Source organism: Melopsittacus undulatus, chromosome 5 (genome assembly GCF_012275295.1).
Source record: "Melopsittacus undulatus isolate bMelUnd1 chromosome 5, bMelUnd1.mat.Z, whole genome shotgun sequence".
In the NCBI taxonomy this organism is placed as follows: domain Eukaryota; kingdom Metazoa; phylum Chordata; class Aves; order Psittaciformes; family Psittaculidae; genus Melopsittacus; species Melopsittacus undulatus.
In genome coordinates this window covers 21892528-21916642 of record NC_047531.1, presented here as the reverse complement: position 1 = coordinate 21916642, position 24115 = coordinate 21892528, and the positions used below count along the sequence as shown (strand labels likewise).

Here is a 24115-nt window from a genome sequence, read left to right as displayed (position 1 = left end):
CCAATCTTTCACATTTCCTTCATTCTTACTTCCCAGCAGAGCTATGAAACAAAATATGGATCCTAAAGATTATTAGCAACTCATTTTTTTAGAGCTGACGGGAAGAGGGCAGTTAACAGGTGTTTTACAAAGAAATACCTTTACCTTCATGCAAAGCCTCGGGTGAGTGTCCACACGAGAGTATTTAACCTGCTTGAAAAGAGAGCAGTCGTTATTAGCTTGTTTCATTAACTAGCTTCACAAAAACAATTGCCCAAAATTTTCATGGTTTGATTACTGAGAAAGAGACTCGTTTGTTTCCTCTATAAGCATCCCAGGAAATTAAGCACATAAAACAGTAAGAATAGAAACCATCACTACTTTGAATTAACAATTCTTTTTATCTGTAACATGTAGCATTTTATATAGTCAGTCTGACCCATTAGAGCTCAATTAATTGATTCTATAGTGGTGCCTGCGCAAAATTCTGATTACACAGCCTTGTTTCAGTCCCTTATTTACCACTCACCAACAACTCAGCAGAACATTGAGACATAGACCTTCAAGTGCCATTCCACATTCAGTGCAGAAACATTTTTACTTTTTTGTATCCCTATTCCAGAAAAAGCCTTAAAAGTAATCTGAATTTTAGACATCCATTTAAGTGATCTACAAAATATTGTTTTTCTAACAACTGTTTACCCACCAAGGGCTACACCATAAAAAGCCTTGTCTCCTATGAACTATTACTACCCTTGTAAGTGATATTTCTTAATAAACACTGTTGCTCAAGTGAGTGAGCCCAACACGTGACACTGTGACCAAACATCTCTTTCCTGTAACTTTTTTGATAAGAACATAATGTATATCCTCATATATACCTACAAGATGGTCACAGAAGATAGTTCTGTAGGAGTCCACTCAGATATGGAGGCAGCATTGCCATCAGCAGAGAAAGCCCCATCTTAATTATAAGACTTATGTAGCTTTTGGGCCGAAGTCAGTATGTGGGCATAATATAAGAGGATGGAGCACTTTGTAGATTTATTGGGGGAGCTAGCACTACCTGAGTAACCTCTGAAGCCATCTCCAGCACACTATAGAGAATTTTTTCAGGATTACAGTACAATAAATGAACCAAATTTAATATCAAACCTTTTAGAATGAATTAGAGGAAAAAAGAAATTTGTTCTGTCCATGAATTAATATTCAGCCGGTAAAAGCAATGAGTAAATACCTTCATCGTCTGTAATAAACTAACATTGGATTGTGTTCCCGGTAATGGAGATGAGCACTGCCAGCCAAATCTCATTTTAGGCTGTTTTATTTTTCTCCTCCTCAAGCAAAGAGTTCTGCTTGTTGTCAGCAGATGACAACTCCCACGGGGGCCACTCACATGTCTTAAATACATATGCCTTTGTAAGATCAAAGTTTTGTTGAAAGCCATAAAATGACGAATCTGAAGAATCACTGAACACTTGGCCAGGACTTTCTAATCAAAAAGCATTCAACAGGCTTGAATCAGTCTCCCCAGATCATGTCATCAGAATAATACTTATAAAGTTTCAAAAATTAAGAATTTTTATTGGATTTTATTTGTTTTTTCAGTTGTTACCTCAAATTTTCTGGCTCCTCTCCACAAAGACAGCAAAGCCTGAAACCTACTTTGCAAGACAAAAGCTAGAATTCTAACCAACCTACTTCATAAATCCATAAATCAGCATCATGAGACTTCAGATTTAAGTATGAAGTGCTTCAAGATACATGTCGTGAAAACTCTTTTCAATTTGAGAATATAAGTGCTGGAAGAACTCAGGGACCTGGAATTTCAACATGCACAATTTTGGGACATTGGACCAGGCTGAGGAAGACACTTCAAAGGGATCTTAATAGAGTACAAAGCAATTGTGCCTTACTAAAGCAGTAAGTTTTAGACACAGTTTAGGTGTCTAAATGTTAAATATCCAAATCTGACCTAATCACAATAGACTCAGTTAAAAGAAAGAGATACCTTCAGAGGGAAATCCCTCCTATCTTTCTTTTATGCCTGTCTTCAGATGAATTGTTCTCTCAATATGTCTCTTACACTTACTTTAAAGGGCATCTGACATGAATATCATTGACTTGAACACCTATCTTTTAAAAATGTCAGGGCAGATGAATCATGCCTTTACTATAAATGAAAAGCAGACACACTATCCCAAAGAACTTAGCAAACATTACTAGCTTCACAGTCATCTCCACTTTTTATTTCTTAGTAGTGAGTCAGTGAGCATTTTGAATAAATCATGTGGTTAGTGTACAAGAACAGACTGTATTTGTGAATAGTTTTAAGTATCAGAGAAGAAGAGAGGAATTTGCAACTGCTTTTTTTTCAAAGTCCAGCTCTTCACATTATGCCTTTGGTGGTGGCTTTCAATCTCACAGTTTGAATAAATCTGCACAGCTCTTACTTTCTCAGGAGAACTTCTGGAAGAGTTTTGTATATCTTCACAGTAGTCATTCGACTTCATTAACCTGCATAGGTTAACCAGGACAAGCACGGGACAGGCTGGTTCCCAAGCTAGAGTTTGTGTTACTGGGTTATAAACAATATTATCCCATAGCGCCTTCGTATCTGTACACAAAGAGTGGAAATATTAGTAAAGATGTCTAAAGATGAATCAGAATTGTTCATAGACCTGGTAGCTATGCATGTGCTTAAAATCAAAACCATTGCTTTTCCATTTCCTTGGTATTTTCACCCATCAAAACTGCAGTGTTGTCCTTCCTGTGACTACATAAAGGTATGTAACCTATGCTTCAGCATCAGAGAATGATTGCAGTTGGAGGGGACGGAAAAGACGCAGAATACTGAAGGAAGAAAAGAATCATGGGATCCATGATCCAGATTTCCTGTGCTTGCAAAGCATAACTATTCCAAGCACAGGAAATAGGTAGGAATAAGAGAAAAACTGGAAAAAAACCCAACCTGTGCCCCATGAAACCCATTCTCAGGCTGAACAGCTACTAAGAATAGAGGTTAGGACTTCATACTGCAGATGTCCAGTAAGCTTTGCTTTGATGACCTTTAAGTCAGATCTGACTATATGGCATATACACAGCTACAGACAGAACTTGAACACTCCTGTATGTGCCTTCTATTGCATAAATAGAGAAAATTTATTTATCCAAACTGCACTCCATTGCTTTAAAGGAATGGTAGTGTCATAAACCCTATATTCTTCCACAGTAAAATAAATTGGAAATGAAGACTGGGCTCACTAAAGAGGAAAATCTCTCCCTGAAATCCTCTTCTCATAGCAGTATTGCAAAGCTGACCTCAGTGTCTTTTTCTCCTTCTGGCCAGTTTGTTTGTGACTTAGAAAATGTGGGAAATTACTGGAAAGTTAGTTAGTGTTTATATTGGCATAAACTTAGTGAAAAATTTGGTCTGAGAATCAGTTCTTTAGTCTAGCCACAGTGAAACAAAACAATATGATGATTTCCTTGAAGTTTTGCAATGTATGGTTTTAAGTGAATTTCAAATGGTGACATACCACTGGAGCTACTCATATAAAAAGTAATCACATAGTACTTGCCATTTTCAAAAGGGCAAAGTTGTATCCTCCTTGCATCTGGAATTGCCAGCCAGCCCTACAACCCAAAAAGTGGTCATTACCTAGAGGTTCTCAGATACAACAGTTTTTAACATTCTAGTAAGAATGAGACAGAAATGAGTCAGAATGAGACCTTTCCACCAAAGATAAAGATGCTGTGTTTATTAGAAAGCTTTCGAAGTATTTTTTTAAAGAAACTTTTGCGCTAGGTATCTATTTTATTGTTTGCAGTTACAGGCATTGGAGCTTATGAACCAAGGGGATCCCTTCTAACACTATATTCTTACTATTTCTGAGTCATATGTTTAGCCTAATTTCCTGTAGAACGTCTTCCAGTTTGATTTTCATAAAGTTTCTTACTGCGTCATTACTTTCCAGGGGGCAACAAAAGACATTCAAGAATCTCAGTATCAGACCTCCTGGCCTTTGTAGTGGTAAAAGATGTACCCTTAAAATCTGAGGACTAGAGCTTAACCCAATCTGCAAGTATATGTATATGGCTGTTATTATACCCTAGTTATTTAGATTAATGTGCAAATGTTCCTGTTGCTCACAGTTCCCATCTGTTTGCTCAGGAATTGTATTGTGGAATTCTCTGTGTATAACCTGAGAAGAATAACATCTTCCCAGTGACTTCATACCTTTCAGAGTGGAATAAAAAAATCTCTAGGCTTGGAAGAGACCCTGTGGTTCAACTTGCATATTAAGGTATGTGATTTTAGGTGCCTAGATCGCACACATCTGAGTGTGAGTGAAGTGCCCAAATTACTATCGCAATGCTCAAATGGAGTCAAGCCAATGCAGTCTACAGTGCTATCCATCACATCTCAGAATAGCCATCAACATTTGGTTGGTTAACTGACTACATTAACTAGATCTCCATTGAATAAAGAGTTTGGCCATCTAATTCAATTGTAGATATCTACAACCGGACATCAACATTTAGGTATCTAAATCCATGAGGCTTAAATCCTATTCCAAAATTCACTGAGAAACTAGGCTCACATGGTATCTTTATATCTTACCAAGAACATTTTAAATTTGGCTGGTGACTTTTTATAACTTTTTATGAAAGATATTCTGAAATCTCACTTCTCAGATTATCAGAAATAAAAAGTAAAATAAGTCTGTAGCTATCCTGAATATATTAATGAAATGATGTTTTCTCCATTCTTGTGGCAAGAATGGCTTTAACTTAAAAACCTGTTCTTCTTCTGTATAAGTGACCCTTCTGGTATGTATTTAGACCACAAATGTATTTTCTATTTTCATGGGTTTTACTACACTAATGAAAACATGTTCTTTGAATCTTTATTATAAGACAGTCTCTCCATTCCCCAACCATTTTAGATTTTTTATGTACATCTTCCATTTGAATCAATCTTTCTTGAATACAGATACCAGAAACATAAACAGTATTCAAAAAAGGCCTTGCCCATACTTTCCTGTTAGCTTAGAATAACCTAATGCACTAAACCTTTGTTCAGATTTACATCATGTAAGCATGTTAGTTTAATCACCCTGCAATGAACTATTACACCCAGATCTTTTTTCCTCCACTGTCATTTCTAAGTGAAGACTCATATCTTACAAGAGTTCTTTTTATTAGAACAAGTGCATGAACTTGCACTTCATATGTTACACTTTGTCCTCCTTTAGTTATGTCACGTACAAAAATCTCTAGTCTTTTCCAGTTTTCCCCATCCTCTTTCATTTTGATTACACCTCTCAACTGTGTTATCAGCAAATCTCTTTAACACATTCCCACTTTTTGTGCCCATGTCATTGATGAAAACATTTATACAAAAACTGCTCTAAGTGTGGTCCTTAAATAACCTTCCTACTAGCACAGCTCCATTCAACAGGAGTAGTCAAGTTAGCCCTCCAGCTAGGTGTTATCTACCGTACAAATCTTGTTCTCACCCCCAGCTTCTTCAGTTCCTCTTTTAGTTTCTCATGCAATACTATATCAGATGCTATGCTGGAATTCAGTCAGATTAAATTGTCTTTCTTTTCATTGCTTAGGAAAAAAAAAGTCAAATTAATCTTACACAATACTTTCCATAAATTAATGTAAATTGCATCCCATTTTCTTATCTCCGTGTTTTAATTAGTGTTTCCTAAAAAAATATATTCTTCATTTACATAATCATAAAGTTAGACAAGCCTTTGTAAAAAAACCTTTTCTTACAGATTTTTCCTCCTTTTGTAGCACAAATCAGAGATCAAACTTCTTTAATCAGAAACACAGGTATATAGTAAATTCCTGATTGCATTACCTCAATGCAAAGACAAGGCAGTAGCTGAGAATATTTCAGAGAAACTGATTTTAATGATTCCTTCCCTTTTATCTGAAATTAAAAAGACAGCCATGAAGCCAGGACAGTAAATTAGTTTTAATAAAGCTAAATAAAGCTACAGAAAGCCATTTACTATGACTATGACCTCAATGATTATTTCCACATACAAATCACCTCCCACCAGTTCAACAAACTGCTTTGAGCTTTAACTCACCACAGCAAATGCTCCTACATCTTCACATGTAAACCATTTGTGGCATAGGCGAATGTAATAATCTTGATCTCGAAGAAAGTTGGATACATTCACTGAAATAATTTTCCTTGCTCTGTCTACATTATAATCAAACTTTCCAGCTGAAAAAGAAAATTCAAGCATATAATTCACATCTGTTTCTTTATTACTTTATTATTTCTATTTTGTTATTTCTTTAGAAAAGGTACAGAATTAATTTTATAACTTTATATTCTGATATTCCTAAAGGTATTATTATTATTGAAATACAATAATTTTCATGAGAATAAATTTCAATATTATTCTGTTTAAAATTAGCATTGGGAATACTGAGAAGCCAGGACACCTACTGATTGTACCTCAACCTTAATACTTGAAATCTTATGTAGTTAATGTACAAATACCTGAAATATATACACTACAACTACTACAAAAGCTGATTATACCAAGGTTTCAATTTCATTACATAGAGAATATAATGGAATCATAGAATAGTTTGGATTGGAAGGGGCCTTCAAAGGCCACCTAGTCCAACTCCCCTGCAATGAGCAGGGACATCTTCAACTAGATCAGGTTGCCCAGAACCACATCCAGCCTGGCCTTGAATGTCCCCAGGGGTGGTGCATCCACCACGGATATATGTGCAACTATGTTAGACAAATACAATGCTGGGGATCGTGGGGTTTTTTTATTCATGGGTGTGCCAAAATCAGGATAGCAGTTTGGCAAATTAAATTTATTTATGAGATCTGTCCACAGACAAAATATAAAACCAGCAACCTGAAAAGAATTAAAAGGACACAAACTGATTTCCAAAAGTTCAAGTATTAAATAGATTGTCAATATCTTTATCTGCTATCTAGCATTTCCAAGTCTATATAAAGGAACACACCTTCCAGGACATTACCTATCAACTACATTGTTCATCTCTGCTTGTTCAGCTATGAAAACATTTCTCTGCATAGGTCGCCGGAAATATCTCACAGCTTTAAACTGTATAAAAGATCAACTCACCTGAACAAGCTGGAATATATTTTCCCACATCACTGTTTCTGCAATCTGCAAAATAGAAGCTAGAGTTTTCTTCAGTGCTGCTTTATTTATATAACTGTGTAAACAAACTGCCAAATTATCCAAAGGCTTCCCAACAAGAAACCTCTCTCTTGTGCCTGTTTTTAAAGGCAGATTTGCATCCACTTCTAGATAAACACCCAAAAACAAAACTACCTCTAGATAAACACCAAAAAAGAAAAGTACCCTTGCCATACACAGAGATTATATCACAACTTGCTTTAAGCAACTATCTCACTGGTGGGGGGTTTCTACTAGAAAACCTCAGCAGCAGTTTAAGGTGGCAGTCTAGATCATAACACTGCACTTTGTTACCTAGTACCTAACAGTAATTTAATTAATAACAATAATAATTGTTGTTGTTACTACTATTATTATTATTCCAGTTATCCTTTACTTGAAAGCTACTCCTGTTGTCTACCAAGCACATTCCTCTATTATAAACAACTTTGTATTTTACTATTCTGACTGTACTCTAGGCTCAGAAAGAAATATCTTATTTAGCTCCCAGGGAGAATTAGAGTCCAGGTAATAATTTCAGAATTAATACCTAATATTTGTATCTCAAAAATTAAATCTTGATTTAAGAGCACTGTATCAGCTTATAATATGCTGAGTACTGTTTTCACCTCTCCTTGCCTAACTCAGAGCAGCACTTTGCTCTCATTTCCCACACAACTCTTTTCGCTGGGAAACATTTCCTATTTTCGTTTGTTTACTCACCCTTACTGTCTGAAGAGTGTCTTAAACCTCATCTCTATAAAACCTTATTTCCCCCTCCTCTTTATTCACAAAGTACGTATCTACTTCAACAGTGAAACAGGATTTATCAAGAAAATTAAAGGCTTTTTAAACACAAAAAGGCTTTACTCCTAGGAAAGTGTGAAAGTGCTAAAATGCACCTGATACTGTGTGGAAGGGATGACACTACCAACGGGAAAGGGCAAGAGATAACCACCCACAGGCTCTGGAGATGGGAAGGCAGGACAGTCCCAGGCACTGGATCAAACATGGGATCCCATCTCACTTTTTGCGCCACCATTTAGTCTCTACTAGCCACACTGCAACTTGGTTAGACCACAGCTCTGATTCTATTTCTATATGCATATGGTAGGCATTTTACCCTAAAACCGTGGAAAAGTGATACCTATCCTTATCTAGTTACATGGAATCACGTGACAGAACAGCTAGCTAATGAAAGTAAAAGACGTTTCTTTGCATTTTCTTATTGAGTTTTCTTCAGTCTCTAAACCCACCTGTGGCCTAACTATGAAGAGAGGCAGAGGCTCAACATTCTGCACAGAGAGTACAGAAAATTGAGCCTGCAGGGAGAGAAAGAGCACATGCCAGTTACAAGAAGGCCAATAAGGATGAACACATAGTGTAGTTCAGTTTCCCATGTACCATTAGATATAAACTCTGATCTCTCTTTTTTATAGCAAGTCAGATGTTCATATGCATAAAATAAATCATCAAAATGCAAAATAAGATGGGTCTTTGCATAGATGAACTACCATCAATTAGATCAGTGTATCCCAGAATGTGATTTGGCTTTGTATTTGAGCTTTTTGGGGGTTGTGTTGAGTATTTTATTTGAGAAGATGTTTCTTGAAAAACATCTGGTTTAAGATGGTTTTCCTACCTTCAACATAGTATTCCTGACTCAGCTTGACTTCACAGTAATTTGGTACTGTTTTCATGGTCACATAGATGTGTTGTGCTACATTGACTTCAATGCAATTGAATTGTATCTGTACCTGTTTAAAACATTTAGAAAATCAAGTTTGCGTGTGCCTTCCAGAATACATGAAAACCACTGGCCATCAGAGCTAAGCAAGTAATATTTTTGATCATATTTATTTATATTTACAAGGATCAATAAGCAGTCTCAGATATTGTAGCAGTAAGAGTAAAATAATCAAGATTTCAAAGGGTATCATTATTTCTAATTCAGGATGTTGCTGTCTTTGTCACTCCCACAGATCCAAGTATCAACAAGCCATCAATTAATCCTAAAAGCATAGAAATACAGGTATCCAAGGCTTGTTGGACTTCAAAAGCAAAAACTTCTTTCACACTGCCAAGAGTCCCAATTTGCAGGCATTTTACAAGCACAAACACTTGCAAGATGGGGGGGAAATAGTCTATTTAAAGATTTAATAGCAACTTCAGCAAATATGTACACTCCAGTAACAGGCTGCGAGAGAGAAAATAACTTAGGTAACAAAAATAGAGGTCCAGTTACAGCACGTCATTCTGACAGCAGTAACTATTAAATTCTATGTAGGTTTTCATGTTGTGTACATTCTTATTTGGTACAAGGCATTTGTAGGGGAAAAGGCATCTTATGTCACCATTCTAGTCACTCAGCTAAAACTAAGAAAATTTAATTAATGTATTTGTTGATTCTTGCCTATAAACCTAGCTTACTTTGAAAGCGACCAGTTGTTCAGTGCTGGCCCTGCGTTGTCTGTAAGGCCATTTGATCATCAAGTGGTACAGAGCACAAACTGCAATTGCAGTTTGGGACAATAACTTTAATTCACATGTGCAATCAATGTAACATGTACAAAGCACATGAAGTAACACATTTTGTTTGGGATTAATAACAGTTACCCACCAGTAACTGTCTTTTAAACAGTTGGTCAAGGGTGGTTCTTATTTTTTATCCCCAGTTGCAAATTTTAATAACAAATATTTCTGGGTTTAATTAAGTAAAAAATTGTACTCTGTTATTGCATTTATTACCATGAGTTTAGGACACAATGGTTGTCTTCTAGATGTGTAAATTCCACTTAGATCATAGTATCATAGAATCATAGCATAGTTAGGGTTGGAAAGGACCTTAAGATCATCTAGTTCCAACCCCCCTGCAATGGGCAGGGACACCTCACCATGTCATCCAAGGCTTCATCATAAATCATATATATGCATTCTAAATCCCTGTGGAATTGTGCTTCCTATCATTTAGAGTTACAAAAGTTTTCCCACAATTTGGTGGGTGCAAAAGGAAAGCTAGCAAGGTTGATGTGAAAATTAGCCTTTGCAGAGGAAGCTTCACTTGCAAAAAGGTAAGTGGAAGAAGAACAAAACTGGTGGAAAATTCAAATTATAGGTTGTAAAAGGACATTTTGTTAGTTTCATCTAACAGTGCTGAAGCATACTTTTCATTGCAGTTTTCCACAGATTTAACAGAAAATAGGAGATATAAATTCTTATTTTCCCAAAGTCTCATAAACATTTAAAAGAATATCAATCCAAAATAAAGAAGTCTACCTTTTTTCCATTAAGCATCTTGCTTTTTTTCCTAGCAAACCTCACATTTACGCATTGAGATTTCTGCGTGTCCAGTGAAAGAGAACAAATTTCCAGCCCACGAATATTCTCTGAAATGAGTTAGGAATAGATTTCAAAAATGTAATTTGAGCATCTTTAAGGAAAAGAAAAAATAAATTAAAATATATTATATTGTAAGCTTTCCTTCTGAGCAAAAAGCACATGTATTTTATCTTGTTAAGAAACAGACATTATATATAACACACAAATGGGAGTAGGAGCAAGGATTTAATACAGATTGTTACAAATTGAAACTTTAACTATGCAAATTAAAAAAAAAAAACAAAACAAAACCAAACCAAACCTATTAACTCTGAGTGAAGCACACCAGGAAATATCTAAATAGCAACACGCTAAGCACACAAATGGTGGGGTGTTAGTAAAAATAGATTATGCCCCAAAGTCTGAGTGCTTTCGGTTTATTTTAGAGAAGAATTGTAACTTCAGATGCATAACCTGTTTTTTTTCCTTCTGTTGGGGCAGACACTCATGTCTGGGTTAGCAGGGCAGAGAGAATTAGTGTATGTGTGTGCATGCATGCATGTCAGAGCAAGAAAGAAAAGGGCAGCAGTATGCCTGGGGCACTGGTAGAGGGTAAGTGTATTATGTTGGGAGGAAAAATTCACTTGTCTTTAATTCACTATCTCAGTTCTCACTCCCTTGAGAAGGGCCATGGCTTTATCCTGGTTTGTAGTAAAATGGTTTCACAAAAAAGTATCTTTCTAATTATATGAAAACAGCTTGGACACAAATATTGCAACATGGAACAAAATTTGGCTGAAAAACTATAAACAAAAAGTAAACAGAAATATTCAGCAGCAAATCTGCTTCCTACCATCCAGACTCAGTGTTCCTTTAATGTTTAAATGAAGAGAGCATGGGCTTGCTTGGGCACATTTCATCACTGTTGAGATCTTCATGCTTTTCAGTACCACAGAAGGTAAAGATGCAGGAGCATCATGGCAGAAGCTGTTAAAAATACCACCTGCAAATGCAAAGGAAGAGAAATCTCATTGTGCACAGGATACCTGAGTCAGAGAAAGCACCAAAGATGAAGCTCCAGTTCTACTGAAATAAATAGGAAAGTCACCACTGACGTCAGCAAAGCCAATACTTTACTTAACACTTTCGCATGGACAATATAGCTAGTTGGCTTCACTACCAATGCGGGGGGGATTGGAAAGAAATAAATTAGAGATGGGGTTTGATAATACTTTTCCTGGCTTACGTAAGTGTTAACCCAGAAGAGAAAGGAATCACACTCCTAACAATTAAAGCACACCTATACTAATAGTGATTTTAAATAATCAAATCTGCTAGTTCGTGGCTAGGCTAATAGTCCATTTAAAATATTTTCAAAACCATTACCTGTACCTTATTAGCACTCACATAAACAGTATTTTAATTTTAGGTTTAGTTAATGCTAAATTAAGTGTTAAATGTTAAAATATCCCTTTCACACAAGAGGGCACCATTGTATTCCTAGTCCTGGAAAAATCCCTCACACCTACAAGATTTCCTTCTGCTTTAGGCCAGAACAGAAAGAGCAGGATAAATATTATTCAGGCTTTCTTCAAGGTGCAATTGGTTGGCACAGAACATGACTACTATGTCTCATTTTATTTTCCTATGGAAAGCCCCCAAAAAAGAAAAAGAGTTTTAAGGCCCCAAATCTCATCAATGATTGATATTTTATCTGCTTATTTCTCAGACTGCCCTGCACAGAAATCAAGTATTTTTTATGAATTTATGTTGGTACAGTGGATTTATAGAATCATAAAACCAAATAGATTGGAAAAGACCCTTAAGATCATCAAGTCCAACCTTTAAATTCAATCCCAAATGCATTCCTTGGGCACCTTTATGTCACATACACTGGTTTTAGTCTCAAAAATTAAGAGATCCAAAAAACTATCAGAACAAATAGCCAGGGAAGTGGGGTTTGCCCCTGGGCTTTGTGGTATACAATACAAAACACCTCAGTTTAGCTGTAATTACTTCATAGCAATTTCTTCGAAATACTTCTTATTCTTCCACTTTGGTACATAGCATGGAAGTTAAAAGTCACCCAAGTAAAACAAAGTATTTTACTGCACATTCTCCTCCCCCCAGCAGAGGCGGTAAGAACAAAAATAAACACTTGACTCTTGTTAGTTACACTGCTTAACATACTCCTAGGAGGAGTTCAACTAGTATGGTGAAGAGCATAGGATGAAACACCCATGCAACAACACTATGTGTACCATAAAATACAGGATAACACTCCTAAATCATCAGGAAAGGATGCATCCCTCAATGCCTACCCAAGAATTGTTGTCAAGCATGGCTGCCCATTGACTCATGTGGAAGATGTATCCACAGCTCTCACAGAGGAAAGGTAGGGTGTGGAGGAGGACAAAGAGCAAAGCTTATCCATACTTACCCCTTCAACCCCTCCAGTGAAGAAAATGCTCTAAATTTAAAGGTCAAGGATCAGATGCTGATACATGCAGAGTGTGAAGACAGGCTGACATAAGGCTTGAACATGTCAGGACTTAAGGTGCCCTCACACTTGGTATCAGGACAAATAAGTTTTCATTATACACATCAAATGTCATAAAAAACCAACACTTCATACCTGAATCTCCACTCCATCATCTTGGTTTTGAGCCATTAAGCATCTTTTGGAGGTAACAGGATTACTGATATAAACCAAGTGGAAAAGAATGGAAAAACAATGACACTTTACCTCAACTGACAGTAGAGTCAACTCTTGATTATCCAAAGTAATTTTGGCAACAAGAGAAGACGATTTGTGCAAACCAAAGAAAAGGCACAGATCATTCAAAACATACAGATTGGGCTTTAAGAGCAGAGGAGTACATAGACTTTTGAAGAACCAGTAAACCTGCTTCCACAGAAACGAGAGAGCCTTATAGTACAATGCACAGCAGCAAGATGTGAACACTGTACTCCATGTGCCAAGAATGGGTGGTGTAACAATGCTGAAGGTATCTCAGGATGAAGAGTTGCTGTACATCACCCAATCAATCCACCCACAGTTAACTGGGAGGTTATTATATTGCAGAACTACCTGATAATTATTATTAATAATGTGATAAGTGATGATAAGTTTTAGCTTTCTTTCCTCAAAAAGATCCTTTCTTGACTGCATAGCATGACATGCAGTTGTGAATACCAAACGGTATCCAGGAGTGACTGTTTCTGCTCAGTTCTTTGGTTGTTGGTGTAAATGTCTTGATCCAGGACTATAATCTAGCCAATTCCCATGTTTATGTAGAAACAATTTAACGGAAGAGCAATGTGTATATATATATATACACGTTGTCACAGCTGACAGTTCTTTACAAAGTATTCTGTTTGAGTGAATCTAACTGTATTATTTGACCCTACTAATTTTTAGGAAAGTTCATCATGACTTATTTGAATTTTGTCCTTAGTTATACTGCCTGAGGTAATGTATTACCAGATGTCTCAATCTTGGAACTGTCTCAGAAGAATTCTAAGTCATGACTAGGTGCATTACTGACATTAGATTGGTATCAGGCAGATGCCAAAACACAGTTTTGGGGACTACTGTCTATCCATAAGCAGGGACACTGTCCTTGTTCACAGTTTCTACCTTCAAAGTCAGAACAAGTAAGCAATACACTGGATAAAATAAAATTATTCTTCCACTTTGGATTTTTTCCATTATGATCCATTTTGAGAGTTGCAAAAGATGCTGCAATACTCATTATTATTATTAACTTAAATGGATCATATCATGCATGAGGGTATTAGTTTTAGATCACAATAAATCTGTCAGAAAATAATTTTAATTCTATAAATCATCACAGTATGACACTCATTTCTGACTAATTCCTCAGTAAACTCTTACCTTATCATCGTTTAATCCCCCCACCTTAGATAGTTTCCTCTGGAACACACACCTCTTTCCTTTTCTCATGAGTAGTTTGATCTACACCCCAGAAGACATAAAGATACATCTTGCTACACAACCATCTGCTAGATAAATCTTGCCTAAGCTTTATCTTTATGAATTATAACTGTAATTAGCCCTACATGAGAGAGGGATTGTTGCTGTAATAAAAGATTCCTTAATTATGGACACATATAAGCCCAGGCATAAAGAAGCCAAGGCTTATTATTCAGCATGTAGACACTTTCCTTGTACTTTCGCCATCAGCTCAACCACAGCAGATTATTTTTTTATCTGATGATGCAGCAATCAACCCAGAACTGTCACGACAGCAAAACACACCTTATGTATACTTGGATAATAGAAGCCAGAGCTGAGCAATGGATACGTAACAGAAATTACTAGATGGATAATTTGAAGCCTCAGGCAAGAATATGAAATTGGAGAACAGCAAAAAAAATTGCAGAGAAAACACATTAACAAGTCCAGGCCAACACCCAATAGAAAATCCTAACTGTTTTTCGTTCTGTATTTCTCCCCTACAGGAACTGTAAGAATCTGAACTACTTAGGATGCTGACAGTGCTAAAACTATGAGCATATCTAAAGGACACTAAAATTGCTTCAATGAGTATATACTCAAATGAGTATAAAATATAATAGCATTTCTAAATTATTTACTACAGTATGATTTACTACAGTATGATTTACTATAGTATCTGATGATTTACTACAGTAGCTGATGCATCTGTGCACTAGGATGGTTCAACAAAACTCATAAACAAACTAGATATGCTCTTCTAAGATAACCACACGGTGCACTTCAGTTCATAAATAATAAAATTGACTACTTAAAAGTACTTACATCAATTATGAAATTGATTAGATCTCAGACTGACAGCCTCTCTTTCCCCATAGATTTCAATGCACAGTAAATTAGAAGGGTTTCACAGGTGTACATTCAGAAACATTTCAAACTTTCAAGGATATTGGGCAGCACGGTGACACGCGGTGCCAAATATAAGGCTTTTTAAAAATCATAGACATATTGATATCAATGTCTGGATATATTGCAGTGAATTTCGAATACTACAGTAGCCCTTAGGGACTACTAATAGTGTAGAAGGCAGAATAAAAGCTACTGTCAAATACCACTGAGCTGATAGCTGTGAATTCAAAGAAATAGTTATCTTTTCATGGTAGCTAAAAGCAGTGAGTACTGGAAAGGTGTTCTATTATACAGTTAAAGTCTTTTAAGGTTATTTTATCCCAGTAAATACTAAAAAGAATTACTATGGAAAAGGAAATATGGAAAGGAGTATACACCCACTGTTGCACAAGTGAATTAGGATGAAGACTAGAAATATGTCTTTTCATCACCCCTATAAGGCTGAGTCATCCTGCATGTTACTTGTATTAAAGATAGCTGATAAGCCATCTTCAGGCAGCACTGAAAACCTACAACCAGGTCTGCTTCATGTAAATCATCTTGAAAGATAAGGATCTTTAGTTTACAAACTCTTCTGTGCCCAAAGTGTATATACAGCTAATAGCTAAACATCTATTTTAAGCTTATGTGCATCATCTGTATGACCCTGCATCTGTGTGACCCTGAGCAGGGGTTTTGGACCAGATGACCTCCAGAGGTCTCTTCCAACCTCAATCAGCCAGTGATCTAAGCACCTCTGACAGTCAACAGAGGGAGAACCCCTTTCACCTCCCTCCCAGCACATAAAGCACCTTGTCCTAAGATGGGTGAATCACCACCTCATGGTACATGTAATGAGTCTTCACTATCTAGATCTAAATTTGTGTAACACCCAGCACAGATTTTAACTCATAAACCAACAATACTGCATGTGTCCTTCCCTTTGAGATAAAGGTTGAAGGGCTTGGATTCCTCAGCCTGTGCTGCCCAAGGGCTTGAAGGCATGCTTCAGCAAGGCAGAGCAAAGGTCAGTGTCCCTCTTTCTTCTCCAGTCTTCCATGTAGTTTGTGTAACTAGAAGCTCAGCTGCTTAATCCTGAAGAGATTCATTCACAATCCTTGAACCAGCCATGGATGGTTCACTCTGCTCACCATCAGAAGACTACAGACTTTTTCAGGTGGGACTTTTAAGTACACCCTTCCACAGCCATGTCCTTTCTCCCCACTTCAACACATGTCCCATAAATGCCATGCTTTCAGAGTAAGACTCCTTACAGCTGATATTCAACTCACACCTAATGCCATAGCATCAGCATTTCACATACTTGCTGCTCCGTATTGCAGCTTCTCTCTGCCTGTGGACTCTGAGACATGGATCCAGGAATGGCTCCATGGAGGCAAGCAGAGCTCAGAATTGGGCCTCCGGCTAGGAGGGAACAGTCTACAGGGCACCTGCCTCATACTTCCGTGTCAAGTGACCATGTGCACTAGAGGAGTGATTCATGGATGCTCAGGTTCAGGTAATTCAAGAGCTGTATTATTGCTGTAGGTAATAACAATAAGTAGAAGCAATGAAAACATGTGAAATGACTAAGCAAATTCTCCCAATGACCATGTATGGTAAGGAAAAATATAAAGCAACAATGCACAGTCATTATTAACCTATTATTTATCAGAGCCTACCAATTTGCAGTGTTTCATAGAAGGAAACTGGTGGCAAACATCCTGGCAGGACAGAGTGCATGTCACCAAGCAAGTGGATTTATTAGCTGCAATAAATTATCTTTATCTTTCAAAACCAAATGCAGTAAAAATGTGAATGAGGTATACTCACTGGAAGGTTTGCTTTTACAATGAATCCCCTGCAAACAGAAACAAAAATATTATAAAAGCTGAGGTGACAATAAAAATAAATACACAAATCCAAACATACCTTAAACAAGTAAACATACAGTCCACAACAGAAATAATTTTCAGGATTAAACAAAGATTTTCAAATACACTGAAAATGCACATCACTACTCAATATGACAACCTGATATATATGGGGACACAAGATCAGTAATATCCTTATTTTCAATTATTTCTACTGAGGTGCAATTGTTCTAACAAGTTTAACAGTTCAGTCAAATACAGACGTCATTTCATCAGGTACTGCCATTCACAGTGACCAATAGCTTATTCTTTACAATGGACTGCTTCATACCAGGGCAAAGAAACCAAGCAACTTTTTAATGAAAGATATGTAGAACACTGCTGACTATTATATATTCTTTTAGAAGATCATACTAGGCCAGTGGAAGGAAGTATTACAGTAATTGCAAATGAAGTTTAGAAATGAGACTTTCATTTTTATTTCTTAGAACTATCTGGCTTGGAAACCTGAAAATGAAATAGGCACAGCACTTAGGGTGTTCAAGTGGGAAAGTGTATTTGTAAGAGGCAAAGTGAACGTGACAGTGAGATTTTAGTGAGTTTCCAACTATCTTTCAGACAGATTACATTAATTCTCCCAGTAAAAAAAAAAAAAAAATACTTAACCACACACTAAAATTCTGTAGAGTATAAAAATAACAAATCTTATTTTGACTATTATGCATGGTATTCTAAAGAGAGGCAATTACTTAGCCAGCAAATACTGTTTTCTGCTGTTCTGTCATTCAAGTTTTTGATGTAGCACTTTTATACCAGTATTCCTTTGTACAGGGCAAAGCTTTCTGATTCCCTCTAAAATCAGTGTCTCGTTCACAGAGACACTTTTGTCACACCAACAAAAGGAGCAGGCACCAACATGTCTCCTCTGCTCTCAAAAGGACTGGCAGCTCTTGGCCTTTTTAAAACTAAGTCAATAAGACAACAACCTCTGAGATTTAGAACCAGCAGAAGTCTCTCAGTGGACATCCTGACGTTCCCACATTGCAGACAGACTGCAACCCAGTAAGCGTTAGCACACCATAAAATAACTATTGCTTGGTCATCCATGAGGCATTCTCATCCACAGGTAATTCTGTCCTCCTCATAAACACAGCTGTAGAACAAAATCATATTATTGTTCAGGTGAGAAATGACAGCATGTTAGCTACTCTAGTCAGCTGCCTAGAGTACCCAAGAAGTGTTTTCTGTCCTTCATTGTCGCTTTTAAGTTCTTAGCGAGGTAAATTTCTTTTCAAAGGAGGCCTTCAGGAAACCAGTCAACAGGATCTAAACTGTATCAGTTCTCATTCCTCTGTCCTTTTCTTTATTTTTATATCTTATTTTATTTTTAATAATAACTTCTGGAGTAAGTTGTCATCTTTTACAACTGGCAGTTTGTCACTATGACTGATAAAAGTGCAGATGCATTAAAGGCAGCATTTTAAACCACTCATTATAAAAAGACAGAAATGGTTGTATATTTTCATAGACTGGAGATTATAAAATTACTTGTGATGTTGTTAAAGGTATTACTTTGGCTGCTTCTATGCAATACTACATCAACACTCAAAAAAGTGTGGCCTGTTGTGATAGGACATGGGGTAATGGTTTTAAACTAAAAGAGGGGAAATTTAGACATAAGGAAGATTTTTTTTTACAATGATGGCTGCGAAGCACTGGCACAGGTTGCCCAGAGAGGTGGTAGATTCCCCATCCCTGGAAACATTCAAGGTCAGGCTGAAGGCAACTCTGAATAACCTGATCTAGTTGAAGATGCCGCTGCTCATTGCAGGGGGTTTGGAGTAGAAGGTCCCTTTCAACGTAAATTACTCTATGATTCTATAACAGAAATCAAACTTCTCTGCATAACTGTTCAAAACTGGGGTACTTCTATTTCAGTGGTTTCAGAAATTCCTCAAATCCCCCTGAAGGACTGAAAAATGTAACTGATGCAACCTCATTTCTGCTGTAATATGTCCATAGAAATATTTGTCATATATTAATTCTGCCCCCTACAAAAGAACTTCATTGGTAGTTTGGTGATTCTCCTAATGCACAATGATCAACAGAAAGAAGACCACAGCTTCCTGAATAATTCACTGCAACACTAAACCAATAGAAAAGGAACATGCCAGCTCATATAAAACTACTGGAATTTTAACTGCTGTTTCAAAGCCCTAATTTTGAATTCATTCTAATAGAACCCTGCAGGAGTATGCAGAAGGAAAATTTGAACTCAGCCTCTTAACTTGAGGTTCTCCATGGCCTTAGGGTGTGGAATAGACAAATACACAAAATGACTGCAAAAAAAATCAACTGAGTGGGCTAAGGAGCTAACTTTCTTGCTGAGAAAACCTAACTGTTGGATCAACACATTGCTGAGCCATTGCTTACTGGAAGAAGTTAATCTTTCATGAGGCTGATAATTTAGCAAATTACTTCTGTATTTTTAACTTCCCATTTGGCAGCTGAACTACTGAAAATAATTTGGTTAGGCTGCTTGAGAGAGTTCCCAATTGCCAGTTAAAATTTCTTTGAACATTGTCTTTAAATTAACTTCTCCAACCGTTCTGTCTGGTTACAGTCAGGGTGCAAAAATATGTTAGAAAAAAATAAAGATCTCATTGAAATAAACAACAAAAATCTCACACAACTCAGAGGATTCAGTCTTTTATTTAAAGGCCAGTGCTTTGATGCCCCTGTTATGGCACCTGAAGAATGCAAATTACATGTAAATAAATTGTCTCAAGTTACAAACATGGAAAAAAAAGAAAATCACCCACTTCCATGGAGCTGTGGGATGACGCAGAAATCCACCTGTACCTTCTGGTGTATCTTAATTAATTACTGGTTTACACTATTGCTCAGATGAATCCTACCATCTGAGCACTTCCCAGTACCATCTTGCATTTATTTTCTCATCTTCTCCATGGGAAAAAAGAAACATATCCATCAGTGATTTCTGTTCTGGTAGGGAGATGTTTTGTCATTCTTAAGCACTTGGTTTTGTTCTGGGTGAGGCGTTGTTGGGAAGATTTACATAAAGAATCAAACATTTGCACAAACACTTGCCAGTTGGTCACAGCTAAATTTCTTTTTATTGTACAATACCAAGGGGGAGGGGTGGAGGCAGTATATTCTTTTATAATCCTTTTGCAAAATAGCCAAAAGAGACCATCTGTCTCAAAGAAGAACTCAAATAAATTAATCAAGTTCCCCTCCCACTTTCTATATCTTTTGTTTTCAGGAATTTTCAGTGATGAATGCAATAGAAAAACATAACACACTAAAACCAGCATGGAAATTTTCTTCCTCTTTCACAAATGCCGTGGGTGACTTTTATGCAAAAATAAGATCCTGATCATGATAGCACATTTTACTCCTATACAGAGAGCATCTTTGATTCCTATCCGCTTTGGCAAAGAGCCTAAGCAAAATATACTTACACAATGCACAAACAGTTAGGGATTTTCCTATTTCTCTAGGGTTTTCCCCATTTGTGGTATTACTCAACTGTAGCTAGAGGTTATCTGAACAGACACCACCAACGTGCAGCATTCTGAATAGAAGGTGTGGTGCCAAATTTTCAGCTAGCACAGCAATTTCTCAGTCTAAGCCAATTGTAATATCAGATTCTTTTGTTTAAAGACTGTAGAGAAGAAAGTGAGATCAGCAGAGAAAGACTTGGATTTGGGGGCACAGAGTGTATTTCCATAAATTAAGATTGCCATGGATAAGAAACAAAGATTAGACCTGTTGCCTGTTTCCTCTCATACCTCCAGGCACTGAATCAAGTGCAGAATTGTGGAAATTCTTCCCTGAATGTTCTGTCATGTAGGAAAGAATATGAGGCAAATCCAGTTTCACAGTTCACCTGTTAGCACTGTTGTACCTTGTCCATATAAGAGTTGGTGGCAGCTCTTCCATAACTCCACAAGGAATAGTACCATTCCTGAAAATGCCTTAAAATTTGTTCTTTAACTGGGACAAGGCTATCAGACACTTAACATTTATCAATTAAGTTGTCTACATTAAAGTCAGTGTATGTAGAGTTATCCTCGGTTCAGCAGTAGCTACTACTGCTCCTGCTGAACCCAGGACAAGAGTGAAGAGTTCTTCCTCCTTTGAGAGATCCTCAGTGGCAAAGCTATTACCTACATTTCTACTTTAGTTTCAACTGACAGAGAGGGCAGAGAAAAAGGAACACACCATATTCTGATGTTTCCTTCTATTCCAGCAATTTCTGGTTTTGGCCACCATTAACAATAAGCATGGGACTGCACATATTATTAAAACAGCGAAAGTGCAGCCTTGCAACAACTGATGCTCAAATTGTAGCCAAAAGGCTGATAAAGATGATTAATTTAATCATGTTATTTTTTCTTTAAAGTCCAGAAGGGATGTTCTGCACAGATCCATCTTACTCAGCACAGAATTAGAAAGGATGTCCCAGATCACTGGGTCTAATCCCCTGATAACAACATCATCCAATCCCCTTCAAAAAGTGGTGAAACTACATTTTAAAATCAGCCAGCCTTTTGTGTGCACTGCTCCAATAGCCTATGCTATTCCAGATTCCCTGTTCTCTGCCAGCACCAAATCTTAATTTCTAATGTAAACACAATAATGGTTAGCTTGTACTGACTTCTGATTGTGCCCATTATCTTTTCACTTCAATAGATGACTTCCACCCTGGAATTTACTTTCCATTTATCTTCAAACAGTAATATACCTTTTCTCATCTTTTTCTCTGAGACTATAAAACGCAAGCTCGTTAATCCTCCCTAACAAAACAGGCTTTCCTTCTTACCATCACCTTTCTCAGCAGCTTTTTCTGCTATTATGCATTTGTCCAAATGAAGTGACCAGAACCACATACAGTTCCAAAGACAGTTTCCCACTAGGGTTTATTTGATGTGTTGGAAAGTGGTAATCTTTGTCTCTGTTGGAAACACCAAAACCATGTCATATCAGTAGTTATCCTCCAATATAGAGACAGAGCTACTTACCCCCTTCTATGTCAGCAGTCAGCAGCAGCCTTCTTTTCTCCATCTGCTCACCCCATTTGTTTCATGGGGGGAAAAGCCTAAAGATACTGGGCCATAAGAGTCCTTTTTAGGACTTAGGTTTCTTATGGCCTTGAGTGAAACACTTGAACATGCTGATGCGATCTCAGTCACCTCCATAAACAAAAAAGTCTTTGAGCAGTGGACAGCCACAGTTAAAGTTATATGGCCCTATACAGCATAAGAACTTTGAATAGAAACAGAGAGGACTCAGAGCAGTATCATAAGCTTCTCAGACTACCAAAAACTGCTGTAGTTTCTTTCACAGAGACATTCAGCCCCAAAAACTGTATCTAGGGAGAGCTTCACAAATGGAAACAGAGTATGTTTTAGGTTTTTCCAGAGCTATTTGCACAGGCAGAGGCAACAGCTTTGCAATTTATATGTCCTTGTTGCTGGTGGGGACTGGGACTCACAGGACTTTTCTCATTCTATTCCTATAAATGTTACCACTGTACTTGTCTTCCCAAATGTAAGGAAATAGAATTCTTTACAGTAAGAAAAATCACATGGATCACATAATGATTCCTCTCCCACTAAAAGAAAATAACTTTAACTATGTCATGATCAAGAATTCATACAGAAAGACATGTTACTGGAAATGGGTGAAAAAGAAAAATAATAGGCTTAGAGAAATTCCAGTTATATTTACTGAGAAACAGAGGAATTATAATGATGAATAAACATAATATGATAAATTAGAACTGTTAAAAATTCATAGTGCTACTGATGCAGTGTCCTCAGAAGACCTTTTCTCAAAAGGAGCATCTGTATTTGTTTTGATATCATGTGTCATTACTTCCATTGCCAAGGTAAAACTATCTTACTCTTTATCCTTCTTAATTTTGGCATACCACAAGGTTGTTCTTCAACTTTTACTGACAACTTGGTGATCAGATACATGCAAACAGCATGCAATGGGATCAGCTAAGCAATCATAGAAGGAAACATTTGGACTGTTATCCATGCAGAAAAGGAAGAGGAACCTGAACTTACAGCAAAGCTTTATTTTGGACTACTTTGGACTACTGCTTCTACAGGAGTGCCTGGATGCTACTGGATTTTTTAACAGAACACTAAAAACAAAACACTGAATCATGTGTACGCATCATCCAGATCCAAGTCTCTCTCTCTCTGTTCCAAGCCAAACAAAAACAGTCCCATGACTTTAGTGCAGTGCTGAACTGCAGAAGTTAAGTACTACTGAGAAGTGGGATCTTATACTGAGGCTCAGTACAGTGCCAACATGGTCACACGCCTTTTGGATAAGAGCTGGCTTGTGTCCAACAGAGCAAGGTAACATCTGCCTGTGCTAATGCTATGCTGATGTGCTCTCAGCTAAGCAGTGAATTGACAACAAGGAATATATTATTGGGGCTACTGAAGATGATCGGACAATCTTCAGTAAGGCTTCACAATGCTCTAAAGCAGAGCCTTTTACCAATTTTTGTCTCCTGCACCATTTGTCATTTCACATGCACATGCAAATGTTACGGACCTATCCTCCAAAACCTGCTGCTTGTCACAAAGCCATCACTTCCATAAGCATCTAGCAGTACTTCAATAATGTAGGAACACAGATGACACAAGACCCTCAGGACCCTTAGATTTTTGTCCTTCTCTTTACCTGCTGCTATCCAAGAATAACAGTTTTCTGTATTCAAGTCAGTATTATTTCCTTCTGCACTATACTGAAGCAGAGAAATCCTGTTCCTGTATTTTAACTGGATTGTCACCTACTTTAGCTGGACTGCATGCAGCATATAATAT

General features: G+C 37.1%; 1 protein-coding gene across 8 annotated transcripts in view; it reads right to left on the bottom strand.

Annotated features, from left to right (window-relative positions):
• IL17REL (interleukin 17 receptor E like) overlaps positions 1-24115 on the bottom strand; it is a 47461-nt gene that overhangs the window by 9602 nt on the left and 13744 nt on the right. For 4 of the 8 annotated variants that reach the window (XR_004080176.2, XM_034062996.1, XM_031046303.2 and 1 more), the window contains exons 2-11: positions 17200-17227; positions 11353-11502; positions 10458-10567; positions 8824-8938; positions 7125-7169; positions 6093-6232; positions 5858-5929; positions 3561-3615; positions 2433-2596; positions 145-192 (exon numbers count right to left, since the gene is read on the bottom strand). Coding sequence is in view for 7 of the 8 variants with exons in the window: in XM_034062996.1 (XP_033918887.1) it covers positions 145-192; positions 2433-2596; positions 3561-3615; positions 5858-5929; positions 6093-6232; positions 7125-7169; positions 8824-8938; positions 10458-10567; positions 11353-11502; positions 17200-17227 (927 nt within the window). In the remaining variant the exon portion in view is untranslated. The remainder of the gene's footprint in view (positions 1-144; positions 193-2432; positions 2597-3560; positions 3616-5857; positions 5930-6092; positions 6233-7124; positions 7170-8823; positions 8939-10457; positions 10568-11352; positions 11503-17199; positions 17228-24115) is intronic. The other 4 variants (XM_034062997.1, XM_013128294.3, XM_031046305.2 and 1 more) reach the window with 2 other exon arrangements.